The following is a 16554-nucleotide window of genomic DNA, read 5'->3' as shown; positions in this document are numbered from 1 at the left end:
AAGACCCTTATCTGCTAGAGTGGGGCCCACACGAAGCTCCTCTCTTTAGGCAACAGGATGGGTCTTATACAGGTTGGGCTGCTTCAGTCAGGCAGATGTGGGTCTTAATTAATTCAGATCCATCAAATTTCCTCCCCCCCCCCTTTTTTTTTTTGCATTTATACAAGTGGGACTGATTTTGGAAAGCCGATGAATCAAAATGAATGAGTACTAGTATAATTCACAAGGCATTGTCAGCACACACTTGCCAAATAAAAGCATCAGAAAGGTTTTTATCGGCCTAAATATTGAAACCAAATTTTATTTTTTGAAAATGACATTACACACATCTTGCAAATGTACATTTAGATGAGAAAACAATGAGTAACAAATATTGAGAGCAAAGCTATAAAGTGGACAGGTTCTCTGCTGCATGGCATTGCATTACAAGAATACTCAGACCTGGGATGGTTATTACAAGTAGTAAAAACAGTTCACAACATCTCACAAAAATGGATTTTTTTTTCCTAGAAAGTCATATCTTCTAACAAAAGGAAATTCTGTTAAGGGAGAAGAGGCATGGAGAATAGATCTGTGGATCTAGGTACAGTTTGTGGTTTTGTGGCAGGGCTTTGTGGGGGTTTGAAGTCCATTTCTTATAAAATCCATCTTTGTGACTGAGCCCATCGTTTCCAAGACTTTGACTGTTTTCTGTCCTCCATTGCCAACAGAACCACAGCTAATAAACAAGAAGCCTTGTGTACTCAACTCAGAGCTTGGGAGTGTGGAGAAGGAGCTGTCTACAGAACCCCTAGCATAATTCCTGTACACCATCCCCCACCCCCTTGCACTGTGTATCCAGGAAAATCAAAAAGTGTTGTGCAAACTCCGCAAATCAGGGGCCGTGAGACGAGTCCCCTGTACGACACCAAGCAGGTGTGGAAGCCACGGCCGATGCACCATGTGCCACATGCCTCAGCTGCAATGGATCAGCAAGACCTCATCATTTACCAGCAACACAAACTTCCAAAGGTTTAACTTGTTCCCCAGTTCAAGCAGAGGCAACAGATGACTGATCTCCACCTGTTTTACCTTGAAAGTTAGAGTCTAATCAATGCGCCAAGGCAAGGTGCTGTGAGAAATAAGTTCCCCGAGAGAACCTGTTGAGAACTGCTTTTCAAACCTCGTCGTATATCATTTTATTTATGCCCAAATCTGTACTTTACAACCACGAGAGAGACAAAGACAGAGTAAGAGAGAGGGAGAGAGAGAGAATCTTTCCAGGAGGAAAGGAAGAACTAATTATGAAAAGAGAGATACAGGACCATGCATTTACTCTCAAGAGCTTGTTCACAAGCAAGCTAACATTTCTAACACTACAACCACTCATCTACATCTGTTTGCTAAGTAACTGAGTTCTACCTACAACTAGGGAGCAAAAGGGATCTTTTTATTTTCTTCCCCCTCCCTTTAAAACGTCAATAAAAATGTTTTCTGTACAAGCTGAATGGCACAAAAGGTGGTTAAAATGCTAAATAACTCACCACAAATGGAGAATGCAAAATTAGTTCAAAACATGCATGGACTGTGTACAGGTAAGCAAGGAATCATTGGCATAAAGCTGCAATATATTACAAGATGATACAGTTGAGATCTTTTGGAATAACCTCTGCTTGTTCTGTCCCTTCAAGAGACCTTCACATAAAAATTCAGCATAAAGGGAATTCAAGGTATATATCCAAGCAGAAAGTTAACTATGGGCAACGTTATTTGTCTGAAGAGAAAAGCATTTCCCCTCCCCTTTCATGCACTCCCTCAAGGTACAAAAGTCAACATGATCAGCATTGCTGCAGGCTTGCCAAAAAGAAAGGTAAGATAGATGTGATTTAGGAGAACAAAAACACCATTTAAATTAATAGTTCTTTGTACAATGTCATTAATTAAATACCTTATTATTTAAACAAAAACATAGTGAAATTTACCAATCCCACCAAAATAACAACCTAACCCTTACCACCCCTGCGTCCTCCAAGGTTATGTACACAGAGTTTAAAGTATACCAGCTAAACTTTAAACCCGGCTGCCCCTCCAACCCCCACCCACTGAACGACAAGAGAAAATACATCGCGGCCTCTCAGTTATATTATATTGCAGCTTTGTTATTAATGATGAAATCATACAAACTCAATGAATGACCTAAGACAGTAATCCATGATCAGGTTCTGGTTCAGCTGCGTTATCTCCCTCCCTCAGCACAACTAGTGGGCAGGTGTGCAGCTCTGAGAGCTGCAGGGCTGTGAGCAAAGGCAGTTCCTGCTCTTCAGAGAAGAGTGGTGTGAAGAACTCAGGCTGCTGTGGTGGGAGCTGCTCACCCTCGCTTGGGATAGTATTTGTGATTGAGAAAATAGGCAAAGGCTAGTAACAGCAAAGTCAGCAGGCTGATACTCCTTTCCTTTGCTTCTAGACTAGGCAGTGTCACAAATCCAGAGTATCATGGAGGGGAATGTGTCATCATTTCAGAGAATTGAAGAGATTTGGCTAGACAGGTTTCCTCCTTCCAAAAGACCCTGGGTGTCTTCTAGTTCATAATTGCAGCTGTACTAGTACTGCCACGGTGATAAAGCTGCTTGGATCACCCATCATTTAAATAAGAAGCAAACTAACAACAATTTTACATGTCAGAATTCAGCATGTAATTATAACTCACAGGCTTTCTTGTTCTTACATTCAATACTTCTGCTTCACCATATCTATAAACACCAATTAGCAGTGCAATTAATTCCCTAAACATTCTTCTTTTTAAGCAGATGCATCATTAGACATCACACGAAATCTGGAAAAAGCTCTTCCGTCATAAAGAGAGGGAGAAAAAGGAAAAAAAGCTCTGTGTGCTGCAACCCCTCAGTGACTGTATGGTCAGCACGAGAGGGAGACAGAATATCACTAGATTTCACCTGCCACCTGCTAAGGGAGGTGAATTACAGGCCCATTCATACCTGCTCTGCAATGTTTGAAAGCAGAAAAGCAACCATGCTGGAATTTAAAAAAGAACAAAAATCTCCACAAACATAACCCCAAGACCCAAACAACAACAGAAATAAACCCCACTAACTGTTTCACAGGGATTCTCTGAAGGTAAAACTTGTGTCAAGAACTGGGCCTGGACCCCAGCTCAGGGTCCATTTGGTCCATTACAGATATTTCCCAAGTTTGGCCCTACACATGGGTTTCCCAGAACTTGAGGGGTCAGAACCAGGATTTGGTTCAGGTCCACCACTGTGTTTCATTCTGACTGCACATGCCAGATGAATCACTGTGCAACAACCCCACAGCTCAAACATGACTCAAATTTATATCAATTTCCTATATATAACTGTTGAAATAATGGTGGAAGAACCAGCTTGGATAAAAATCAAAAGCAGCCTTGAGTTAAGATGTATCACCCAAAATGAACTGAACCTTCCTCTTTATTTCAGAGACATTTGGCAATACTTTTCTCTAAGAACCAAGCCAACCATAAATCTCTATTCTGCTTGGGACTAGAGTAGAAAAATACTGGTAGAAATAGAAATGCTGTTTCTAGTTCCATAAACCTGCTGGGCTCAGGGCATATCTACTGGTAGACTGAAGTAAGAGTAAAGTGAGATAAAGCCAACACTCTTTAGAACCAGAAAATATAGAGGAGACCCGAATTGGCTGAGGTTCCTTGTTTGATTTTCAATTCTAAAACTTTTAAGATTTTTCAACAAACTATTTCAGCTTTCTCATTAACTATAATAAAACTATACAAAATATCTCCCATCTATAACTAACTATTTGAGGTTCATATTAGAGATCACCTTATAGCTGGGGTCAATGAGGTTTCCTATGCAAAGGCTGCAGCTGTCACCCAGGAAATCCAATCTGCACTCAGATAATCAATCACACGAGAATTATGGGCAGTAACCAATATTTGAAATAGGAGACCAACCTTGGACCAAATTGGTTCAGGTCCTTTAATTACAGAGGAGTTTCTGCCTGTTTAAAGCAGCAGAGAATTAGGTATGTTGGGTTTCACTTGTGTTACATCGAGCGTCTGAGAATCTACACAAACAGAGATGCAATCTTTATGCAAATGAAAAAAATACCTGAGACTATACAGGAAACCAAAAAAAGTGAGTTATTTTGCGTTTTAGGATTAAATTCACAAGCACTGAACTCAACTGAATTTAGAAAAAAAAGATCTCATGAGAAACCCGGTGTTAAATACAGATTCCCTTGTTCAGCACAGACTTCCCATCAATACGTTGACTGCAGCAGCTCTCACATATGTGCCTGGGCATTTTCTGGACAAGATCATCATCAGCCCTTCTGCCTGCACAGCAAAGCAAGGAAACCTCCTCCAGAAGCCTGTCTTGGTTTTTCACTCTGGTGCAAATGGGTCGTTACTTTTCCCAGAGTTTGCTGAACTCTGTGGGAAGGGATGGGAGGCTCAGAGGTGCCCTCATTATTCTCTTGCATGTGTCCTGCCATTCCCCAGTGTGCCAGGCCTGTTGTTTCCAAGCCAGGGCATGCTGATCATTGCTATTTCTGATCTGATAGGGAGGAATATAAATAAAACCAAACCAGAGGCTGGAGCTGTCATTCAGCAGAGCACTGGATCTTCCTTCTCTCTAGGGATGACACATGGTGGCAGGAGAGTTAAACAGGAGCAGGGGAGGAACTTCAAAGCAAGTTCTCCTGCCTGCAGCCAAGTGTGACATTGTTTCTGCCATCAGGAGTGCAACACAGGCTGCTGTGGCAGGTAGCCTGTCACCTGGCTTAGTTACCTGCAGGGGCAATGACTCTCTCAACAAGCAGCCGGGAGCTCTTGCTGCTTTTCAGTCCAAACCAAGCTGTAGATCTTAGCTTTCCCTTTTGTTTCTCTCTAGAATTTCCTGGGTTTTGTCTTTCATTACTCCCACACATCAGTGGCACTTTGTCAGTCCTCTGCCTCACACTCTCCCTGACATTTCATTTTCTATGAAGTTCAAGTTCATCACTCAGTAACTACCTCCTAACAAATGTCCCCTACCATTCCTCTAAGAAACAAGCCTTTCCCTTTGTCTCCCATGACACTAGCTATCACAACATCTTTCTCTAATGATGCCAACTTTCTTTTTTTAGCTGACAGACTCTAAATACTGCAAAGTTTTGTTAATTCCCTTTAGGCACCCTCCTTCTTCAGTTGTTTGAGTGATAAACTGTCAGACCTAGGGAAACTTTAAACTCACTGAGACCTGAGTTACATCTCACTGAGATAAAGAGCAAGAGCCCGAATGGGTGAGTTCAAGTGAATGCCTTGAGCAAGGAAACTGAAAGGCAGCTCTCTCCCATGCAGCCATCTGGCCATGAACACTTTCTAAACAAGAAAGATTTCAACAACTGGCCCACTGTTTTCTTGGTACAAAGCCACTGAAATCTCTAGACTTCTTCACTGTTTACAAACACAAGGTCTATATTTGGAATGGTAACATGAATTGTCCCTGATACATACACATAACACAGAGAGGGGCAGCAGGGGTCTGTATTCAGGCCAGAGGTGGCAACTCCAGATGAGAGGAATGGGCTGCTGGATGTGGATATGGCCTTGCTTTCAGGGGTGTTGCTGGTTCCTCTGTGAGGTTTTTTTGGGGGAACTAAAAATGAAGTGGCTGTCTTTCAGCATTACTAAAACAATGAAGCATTTTTGCAGCACAATTTTGAGAGAGACAGAGTTCCTCAAGAGACCTGCCAAAGACAATGGACCATAGTTTGCATCTATAAGGTGTTCAGACTTTGCTAAGTAATGAATAAATCTTAAGACCAAGCTTTTCCATAGCTCTTTGTATCAGCTTATCTAAAAGCACTGGTTAAGTATTGTGGTCACCCCTTCATGCATTGGGATGCCACACACACAAAGAGTGATCTGTCCAGAATTATGCCGAAGACCAACAGCTCTGAAATCCCAAATGGCTCTGAAATCTCACTGTTGAATTCACTAGGTTTGATTCTCATTTGCTCAGGAGCTCATCTATTGGCCAAAAATTGGTGTCAGTGATTTAACCTTCTCTAAACAGTGTCCTGTGGGATGGATAGTGGTCTGTGAGTCCAAAGCTCTGGATTTTCACCTGCAGATGTAGTACTCATACCCTGCCCTGCAACTGGGATTCTGTCAGAGCAGCTGTGCAATAGCATTGCTGGGAAAAGCCTTTTCATCCACATACTTACATTCTCTGAACATCTCACCTTTCCCTATTAAAACATGTTTTTTCAATCATCTTGGCCTCAGATCTTCAGACAAACATCGAGGGACTAGATCTGTCCCGGGGGGGAGGAACAAAACAAAGAAGGATCTACACAGATTGCTGGCCTCAGCCTTTCACCTGGAGGCACCCAAAATGAGACACCAGCTCTGAAGCCATGAGCAAAGAAGGAGGGTGAAGAATATCTGAGTGACAGAACTGATAACCAATGCGGCAGAACCCAGCCCAGTTCACTGCACAGTGAGGAGCAGCTGCTCTGTGAGACATGAGACTCAGCTTTAACATTTCCTGGGATACCGTGGAGAGGCCTGATCAGCCTCATACAGATGAGACAGAGGCATCAGTCAGAAAAAAATCTGTGTTTCTGGAGACGAGCAACTTTCAAGAACTGGTTGAATAAATGCAAGATGAGAAAAATACCTCAAGAATCAAAGTCTGCCCTGTCCCCTTTTGTCAAGGCCATTTTCACCCAGGCCTTACTGGGCACATGTACAGTCCTGCGTCTGAAGCTCAAAGCATGTTAGAAGGCACTTAAAGTTTTAACCTTCATGGTCTTATTACACCAAGGTGGTGTTTCAGCTGGATCTCTTCTAGGGAACTTGTGGAAAGCACTTCATCCTGTTGCATGGACTGACCTAACTCTTTATCTAGATACACAGAACCAGATCTTGATCTCGTGCCATCATTTGCTTCTACAAAGAACCTCGCCAGTCCCAAATACTGTCCCAGCCTGCTTCCATCAGCAACCAGAAAAATAACTTGGAGCCTAAGTCACCACTGGAAAAATGAAGCTGTTTTGCTCTGTTGTGGTCGTGATCAGCACCATGTGTGTGGTAAACACACCTCTATATAGCCTTTTTTCTGGTTATGGATTGTCTTAGCTTGAAGAGACACTTCTAGACTAATTTTATTTCTACTTTACTTGGCTATTTTTTATTCCTTTCTCTAAAAATGATTCTGCCTCTACTATAGGAAAAGAGAACTCTCCAACTGCTTTGAAAGGCTGTGGGGTACCACTGAAGTCAATGACAAAATCACTCATGCTCTCAGTGCATAGGAAGGCTCCTACTGTAAAGTCCATATCATGCCCCTGCAGAGAGGATGCCACTTCCAGGGATGGCTGTCTCTGGAACAGTGCCTGTGTAGGGATTCAGCATGGCATTACAGAGCACTTCCACAAGGTGTTCTAGGAAGCAGCAAGAAGACCAGCAGTGACCTCAAAGGCATGGAAAAGCAGAAAAGGCATCCTAGAAAATGCCATCAGTATCCATATGGATAAGGAGAAGCTAACACTTTAATGCCATTATTTCCTATTAAAAATGCCTGGATATAACACTGTTTTGCTGTTTGCCGCAATTTTTGGTCCTACCTTCTTTTTTTCCCTTCAAAATATTGAACAAACAAATGAGAGAGAAATGACAGCTAGACCAAGTGTGTGATTTTTTTGCATGCATATGTGTGTGTTAGCTCAGGATGAAACAGATGTGGGAGTTGTTTTCTAAGCAGAATTCTTTTTCTATTGTCTATGAAAATAACACAATTAGTGTTTCTAGCTCCTGAGAAGATTGTAAAGAATGTGCAGATATAGGAAACAGACATGGTAAGCAAAAGCTACTTCCAACTCCCACGGCAGAGCAAACTAAGGTAAAATCACATCAAACTCCTTCAAAATTAATTCAAGATGTTTAGCTAGTGGAACTGAACTAGCTCCAAATCTTATAACAGAGGAGGTTTTAACCCAGAAACTTCAGGATTAAAAATGCTTTACAAGTGATAAAAAAATCCCAAGGTTGAAGATTTTGCTGCATTGCCCTGATCTCCTACAGTCAAGACCATCACCTGAATGTATGAATTCTAAACACATCAGTCCATGTTCAGAGGATTGCTCCAATTCCTTCTTAATGACTGTATCTGAAACAGGTATCTTTAGTGTATATGCAAATTTGCTAAAACATACTGAATGAAGGCAGATTTCAAAGAAACAAAGCTCTACTACTCCAAGAGTCTCTCCAATTTGTTTTTAAATACTGTATTGTTTTTAAACAATGTAGTCTTAGTGATTCAATTAGTCTCTGAAAGCACTAAAGGCAGTCTCCTGAGGCAAATTAGACAGGGTTTTTATAGCAGAATTAATATTGCAAATCCTCATATCCTGTGGAGTTTTGCGTGCTTGTAAAAGTAGAAAAAAATATAAAAGGTAAACTCTGGAGCATATAGTGGAATTACTGTCATCTGCTCCAGGATCTCATAGGGTCTGGAATTACTATAGTATATTAAAAGCAATTACTAATTCACTGCAGTTCAGGAAAGCTTTCTGACCAAACTCAAGCTTAATCTCGTGAAAAATCACCAGGAGTAAAGCACGTGCTAAAATTTAAGCATGTCTTTAAGTTCTTTCCTGAATCAGGGCTGTCCTTCTATTTAAATAACTAAGGTCTGATGCCTATGCACTGTTTCTCTTTGTATTCAAATCTATGTTAGGGATCCTACAAAGCTGACGATAACTAGTTTTGAATGTATGTAACATTCTACATGCATTTCTGTACAAGAACTCATGCAATATTGGCATTAATACAGACTTATTATATGCTACAGCTGAAATGCTCACTGACTTCTACTGCCCAGGCATTTCTACCTAGAAAATTGCTTCTTAAAACTTGGGAGTTTGACCTCATACCCTGTTTTCTTTGTGGTTTCTGCTGGTTTGAATGGCTATTTTTCCCACTGAACATTTTTTTTCATCTTTTAGGCCTTTTCAAGATTCTCCCTAATTCCCTGAAGGAATTGTGGGCTCAGCCCCACCACAGGATGATCCTCATGCAAACAAACCTCCACTCCCAAGGCAGAACTTGCAGGATCAGGTTTTTGATGTGTCACTAGGTGCAGCTCAGGAAGAAGGCCTCAGTGATTCCTTAGCATGCTCCACCAAGAAAAGCATCTTCAAATAACCAAACACACTGTGGCAGGAAGGAAAGGAAGCACTTCTCAACAGCTACCTCAAATGATCCATCCAAAGGATCCCTTGGGATCCTGCTTTATCTTACACAAACTGCACTCATAGACACTGGATGAAAGATCATCTCAGACTCCTTTCCTATCATTATCACCCCCAGCAGCTCAGGCTGCTTATGGGTAGCAAAGATTTAGGTTTCCTGGTGGATCTGTGGTGAGTGTCCTGTACTGAACAGCAAGAGGACCTAGATGTGATTTCATGGCTGGTCTCTTGGTTTAGATGAGGAAAAGTGGCAGGACATACTAACCCTGACTATGAGAGGAATGGCCTGTGTCACTGATGTGACAACACCTTTGACTGGAGTCCATCTAACAGGCAGAGTCATGGCTACTAGTCAGGGTCCCTGGAAAGGCAGAGATTCAGGGAGGGACTCTGACATTTCCACCAACAGAGCAGAGGAGAGGGTAAAATCATGTCAAATTATCTGTCACACTGAATCTTTTCCTAAGACAAATGCTCTGATGAGTAACATTGTTAGCATAGCCATGGCCTTTGACATCCTTTGCTTAAAAAGTCCTATTTTGTCATGACCAATGTCTACAGTAGCACTCAGAGGATTAGACAGCCAAAAATTAGCACCCATAACCAAATCTGCACCCAGAATACTTCAGCACCTTCTGTTAGAGGATCTGAAAGCATTTTACAAATGTTAACCAACATTTGGCCTCACAACCCCCAGTGAGGTAGAACAGTGTTGTCCCCACAGGGACAGACAGACAGATTGAGGCACAGGGTTACTAAGAGACCTGCTCCCATTCAGACACTACATTTATCAATGCCAAGGGCTGAAAGGGGTCCTGACTACTGCACCTATGCTTTGTCCATATACCATCCTTTCCCCCACAAACCTTCAACACGAGCCCTTAGCCCTTGAACTAACCCCAGGATTCTATTTACAATAGGTAAAATGATCATTTAGCAGTTGTGCAGTGAGAGAGTTATTCAATTAAATGAAGATATTAGTGAGAACAAATGATTTCTTGTGCAAAACTCTGGGTGTAAATGATCATGCACTAAGACTACTGGGTGCAAATTTGGTGCATGATAACTCTGACTCCTTGGTAATTCCCAATCCTGGCCTCTCTCTGATAAATCTCTTTTTCAAGTTGCATTATATGTATGATCACACGAACCTTTAAAGATGCAGCCTGCACAGATTGTTTCATACCAGCAATGCAAGCAAACAAAACGTGGAGTGGCTTAGGGTACAACCCAGCATCCATGTAGCATCAAACATCACAATATAATTAATTCTAATCACAAGGGGTTGCAAGGCAATAGGGAATAGGTGTCTATGTTGAAAAAAAAGGCAAATAGAGCAACGAAGAAAGATTTGATTGCACAGATTTCATTTAGGTAAAGTTCTGTAATAATCAATTTCATCAAAGCTTATTCCACGAGGAAGGGAGGCAATGCCAGACAGCCTATGGGAAAGCTTCAGCATTGTAAAAACCACCAGCCCTGCGTGAAGAGATGAACTTTGCATTCTGTAGGAGTCATTACTGATTAATAAATGCAAAAGGTTTCTCTAAATACAGCAAGTTTGCTTTTGTCAGATAGAAGAGTTTCTTAAAATACGGGTTTTTCAACACCACAAAATTCCATTTGTTATATAAGTAGAGAATCTGGCCATAGTTAGGAATACTGAAGTGTAAAAAACCAAATATGTAGTCTTAAACATTACAAAAACTATCAAAACATTCAATATTTTGACTTGATTATTTTTCCCCCTACATGTGTCTGTTTTGGCAGTGATGACAAGATTTCTAAACTGAGTTGCTGTTATTATTGTTCTGCAGTTGTGGTTGGGTTTTTTTGTACATTTTTTTCTGAATGTGTTTTTTAAACAAAAGAAAATTACCAGCTTTTATAAAAAAGAAGGAGCTTGAATCCTTACTCCCAAAACACAGATACAAGGTTTTCCTTTATAAAAAGTGTATTGATTTTTTGCTATAAAAAGTGACCTATAGGGTGTCAAACCTGAAAACAAATTCTCACAGTGTTTTCAGTGTTGGCTGTTCACAAGGCATTACTGTTACAAACAGAGATAGAGAGATACCATAGGGGAGGTATAAACATTTGCTACCAACTAGCAGTATTCTTGAATCATATGTGGAAGGTGTTCCACTCCAGATAACTCAGCTGATTTATGGGGGGTTGCTTATTTTTTTTTTTAATCCCAATATTTGAACAATTTGAATTATTGTACTAACCTTACTTAGCATCTTACACCGTCATTCCTAATCTCATCCAAGCTTCTGCTGGTGTTTTAAGCATCAAACTAGCAAATCATTTCCCTTTCTGCCCTCCAACAATAAAACCAATACTAGTTAGCTTGCAGGTGCTAAAATCAGGGCTGTATATGAGGAACAAGTGAGCTGGCAAACACTGGCAGCTTGGACAGGTGGGGAATATCATTTGCTCCACTTGAGCTTGCAAACTGGTCAGCAAGGGATCCATTTGCACACTTCCAGGGGAGCTACTTTGCTATCACTAGGAAAATTACATAGTTGCAGCAGAACAAGAAATCATAGAAGAAAATGGGAAATACACAGCATCGTTGGCATATTGGCCCCAAATTTCTCACACTGTCCATTTTGCATCCCTGTAACTTAGAAGAATGGTATCCCTCTATCTCTATAGACTGGTAGGTGTTGATTTGTGGCACAGAGGATAAATCACAGAAAAAAAATGACATATAACTGTGTGTCCTTTGATTTGAAAGCACCAGTCACCTATCTGCTTATTCTGGCAGAAGTACTCTACTGTATCTCAAACATAGCTTGCAATATGGACATGGAGCTCCGTGTTGCTCTACATGGAATCTCCAAGGGAATCAGAGTCATCCAAAGACAGAGGCAGATACAAGTCCTGTAGGGAGAAAGAAGAAAATGTTAACTTTCACAATCAGTTTCCACCTTTGGCCATGTATAAGGAAGCAACTGAATGACCCAGTTCTGTGCAGTTCATGGGGACAGGGCAGAAGACTCATGCACTGGGTACTGGACAGACTGACCAGTTGTCCAGGTAGTTCAAGCTGAAATCAAGGCATGATACTCACACAGTGGAGCAAGAGCATCTTGGTGCCAGAAGAAAGATGACTGTTCAGGGATAAGTTTGAGAAGTATTTTTTTATTTATTCTGGATCAATGTCTCCATCCTAGCACATGCATGAAAGAGCAAGACCTTGCCTAAAACAGGTCACTTTGAACCAAAGTCCACAATAAAGAGTCTTACCTTGATTTGACAGCTACCCTCAGGACAAATCTCTAGGAAAATCACATTTCATGATTTACTCTTTATTTTAAGTCATTTCTGATCAATTAGAAGGATTAAGAAAATAATCCCAAGTTTATTATTCGGATTAAATGCTGAATGTGAAGCTTTTCAGGGGTTCCTTTCTGGGCGAACCATCTTAAAGTTCTGTATGGAACTAGGTACGCAAACCAGCTCAAAGGCTAAAAGTCTTCTGACCATGCACAGGTAATAACTGTGAGGAAAATGAAGTAAAGTCCAAATACTCAGGAAGGAAATTCACAGAAATCTTGATATAAGAAGAGGCAGAATTTGTGGTGAACTCAACCTAAGCATTTTCCATTTGAGCTTTAAGGGGAAAAAAGAAAACGGATTTCATCATAAGCAGGAAATTGCTCCTGGGAGAAAGACAATGATGCATGAATATTCTGGTAACCTAAACTGCTGCACTTGTGTTTGCTGATTGGCTTAACTTAGTGGAGAAGATCATAGCTAGGTTGGCTTTGCCCTCAGCAGTCGCCATCTATTACAAATATTCTTGGGGCTTCACTGGAAAGGTCATAAACCATCCAGCTGAAAGCATACATAAAGCATTAAAAAGGTGAGTTTTATTTGTCTTTAGGGGGAAGAAAATCCTCATCTCCAAAGTTCTAAATGTGATAGTGTTCGGAAAGTATTTTGGGTCTCTGATGCTGAAGCAAAGGATGCAGTTTACAGCATTACTTCTGCTGAATACACACCAGCAATTGTTGAATTCAGACCACGGGCCAGATTCTGTTCTCAGTTATAAATTAATAATAAATCTGGACACATTGTGTTAAAATTGGTGCATTTTCTCATACCTAGACTGAGCAGCTGAGATAAGAGTGAAGTCCTGAGGAAAACAGTTTTCATCTGGACTCAGCTATGCCCTTGTTAAATGAACTGAGTTTAGCCCATGCAATCCAGCCCACAGTGGATTCCATGTGGCTGCTGACAGCAAAACCTCAGCACTATCAGAATTTTTTAATTACTCTTCCAGAATTTTAAGTCAATGCTTTCAAAGTCACATTTGAACTGAAAGGCACATTCTGATTACTAAAGAGAAATCCCTTGACTTCCTCTCACACCTATATTTATGTCCAAGTTCCGATTCCTGTATCAAATGAAGACTGTTGGAAGCAGCACTGTGGCTATTCCAGAAATGCAAAGGCCCATGGAAATGAAAGCCTGAACTCAGCACAGAATGGCACTGAATAACAGGAACTGAAAAAGCTGTGACAGCTGCTGTACCTTTTAAATAAATCAATGCATGAATTATCTATGAGCCAGCACAGGTTTACTGATCTCTACTAGGATGCTGTGCTACCTGTTAGACATGGTGTTGGTGACCAGGAAAACCAGCTACTGTTCCAGAACACAATTACCACACCAGCTGTAAAAAAATCACTTGGTTCCTGTAAAACAGAGCATGGCCTTAAATAATTTAAATAAATACATTCTTGAGGAGCATCATGAAAGTGATGTCTTAGACCTTCAGTAACATTTGCATTGCTTCTGCTGTTTAGTGGACCACATTTGCCAACACTTCAGGCTTTTCAAGGTAGGAGGATTTATATGAAAACTATATCCACCAATAAGTTGTGAACTCTTTCAAGTAGTAGATCAGGGTTAAGTTATATCTTTTGATCCATAGGGATGATCTCCAGCACACATTAATAACTCCAGTGGAGGAGGAAACAGGCCAATGATCTGTTGCTCATCATCTTGCTAGAGCCCAAAGACAACCCTTTTAGGTAAAGGGCTAAACTCCACTGTTTCAACATAAGGAGTTATGCTTCCAGAGAATATGGCTATGACTTAAATTTGTCATAAAAATCTGAGTAGACTAAGGCAGAAACAGATGTAGTAAGGTATAAGAAACGTAATACCTTGTGCTTACGGAGGCTCCCTGGGCTGGTAGGTGTGGAGATCGGGGATTGCTTTGATTTGGGTGTAGACAGCTGACTGCTTGAGGTCCCATTTGCTGACAGAAAACAAGACAGAAGCTAGAAATCAGACAAGCAAGGGGAAAATCTTTCTCCTTTGGGGAGATGGAAGGTGTCCAAACATTTAACACAGAAACACTATTGTTTATTCATGGTAGGCAGGAGAAAAAAACAAGTGAACATGGTGGCTACTAACCCAACTTAAGACTGTCAGCTGTTCAGGGTAATAGACTGCAAAATACAGTGAAATACAAAATAAATTGAAGGAACAATATTTTACACAAATATTCACCAAATTGATCTAAGATACACATCACCAGAAAGAGACAATTTCTATGTTCTCAAACAATTTAAGGTCATGGGTAGAAACCAGAGGCTGAAGATATCCTGAATCCTACACAAGAAATGTTAGATGTCAAATATACACATTGCAAATTGGACAAACAGCAGCCTGGAGTGCCCTGGATGTAGTTAGCTGTGAGTGGGATTAAATGGCTGAAGAGGACTTCTGAAGCCCTGGTGTAAGCACAGGGTGGCATGTCACCAGCCTGGGGAGAGGCCAGAGTTGGCTCTGCTTGTACCAGAGAGGTGAACATCGTCCATCCGAGAGAGAACAGGAACAGGAGAGTCACATCAAGTGACTATCTTCTTCCAAAGAGCAAAATTTGGCCTTTTGGGTTGATTTATTTGTTGAGGTTTCTTTAAAGAAAATATAGTTATTCTCAGTTTTTATAACATTATTCATTTAAATCAATGGCTTTTGCAAGGATTGTTCATTGAGATTTTCACAGACCTGGGGTTTTGTTAAAGTGAAGGGCCTGGGCCTATGTCAGGGTAAGCTACTATGCATTTATTGGACTAAAAAGGAATCAAAGTAAATAGCATATTATGCAGAAAAAAAATGAGACAAAATGGAATAAGCTGATATTTTCCTACCACTGATGTTCATTGAAGCAAGCTAATGTGTTTGATAATCACCAGGTGTCACAATACCTATTTCCTAAGGACATACTTGCACATAGTGAACTTGGTCATTCACAGGTCATTTAACAACCCCAGGGATACAGACCCCCTTGTTACCAGGGGTTGTAAGCACAAAGCTCCATCAGCACAAGTAGCATTGCTTGAGAGAATGAAATTCAGACTCATGCTGGCTGTGTCCAGGGATATTATCCTTTCTGGCCTTTTCTTTTTGCAATCCAAGCAGTAGGAAGCTGGAGGCCTTATGAGCATTAAACTACATATCCCAGTCAAGTCTACAGAAAGTGACATTTCCAAAACCTACTCCAGATGTTAACATATTCAGCACAAGCCACAAAACTAAATCCCAAATGTTCAGACAGTCATTTCCTTAAATGGCAATGGTGTTGCCAGCCCTCCAGATAACTATCCAAATTCCTACCCTTAAAGACAGCACTTTTAATTGTGTTGCAATTCCTAAATGTTGGAAGTCCAGCAGACTAGGCAGGCAGCCAGCTTGGCTGACTAGGAATCTTCTTTTGGAGATGAGACATAAAAGGATGGTGTATACTCAGTGGAAACAGAGACAGGTGATGTGGGAGGAATACAGAGATGCAGCTCACTACTGCAGGGAGAAAATTTGTGTAGCCAAAGCTCAGTTGGAGCTGAAGCTGCCAGTACTGTGGGGGACAATAAAAAGTATTTATTTAAGTACGTTAATAGCAAAGGGCAGTGTAGAAATGGCATCGGCCCATTACAGGATGAGGAGGGTCACGGCATAAACAAGGACATAGACAAGGCAGAGATGTTTAATGCCTTCTTTGTCTCTGTCTTCAACACTGATGGCAGGCCAAGGGGGTCCCAGCACTCTGAGCTGGAGGGCAATAACTGTGAGAACGTTATGCTCCCAGTTGACTCTGATACTGTGAGGGATCTTCCGCTCTAGCTGGATCCATACAAATCTATAAGGCCTGATGGGATTCATCCTAGAACACTTAAGGAGCTGGCTGATATCATTGCGAGGCCTCTCTCGATGATTTTTCAATGGTCTTGGGAATCTGGAGAGGTCCTGCTCAACTGGAAGCTGGTTAGTGTTGTCCTGATTTTCAAAAAGGGC

The 16554-nt window shown here is 41.1% G+C and overlaps 1 protein-coding gene across 1 annotated transcript in view; it reads right to left on the bottom strand.

The window, feature by feature from the left end:
* Positions 1-12069: 12069 nt before the first annotated feature.
* Positions 12070-16554, bottom strand: part of DCX (doublecortin) — a 70885-nt gene continuing 66400 nt past the window's right edge. The window contains exons 6-7 of the mRNA XM_009072259.1: positions 14421-14515; positions 12070-12126 (exon numbers count right to left, since the gene is read on the bottom strand). Coding sequence (XP_009070507.1) covers positions 12070-12126; positions 14421-14515 — 152 coding nt within the window. The remainder of the gene's footprint in view (positions 12127-14420; positions 14516-16554) is intronic.

This window comes from Acanthisitta chloris, unplaced genomic scaffold (genome assembly GCF_000695815.1).
Source record: "Acanthisitta chloris isolate BGI_N310 unplaced genomic scaffold, ASM69581v1 scaffold17063, whole genome shotgun sequence".
NCBI lineage: Eukaryota > Metazoa > Chordata > Aves > Passeriformes > Acanthisittidae > Acanthisitta > Acanthisitta chloris.
This window is presented reverse-complemented; position numbering and strand designations above follow the sequence as displayed.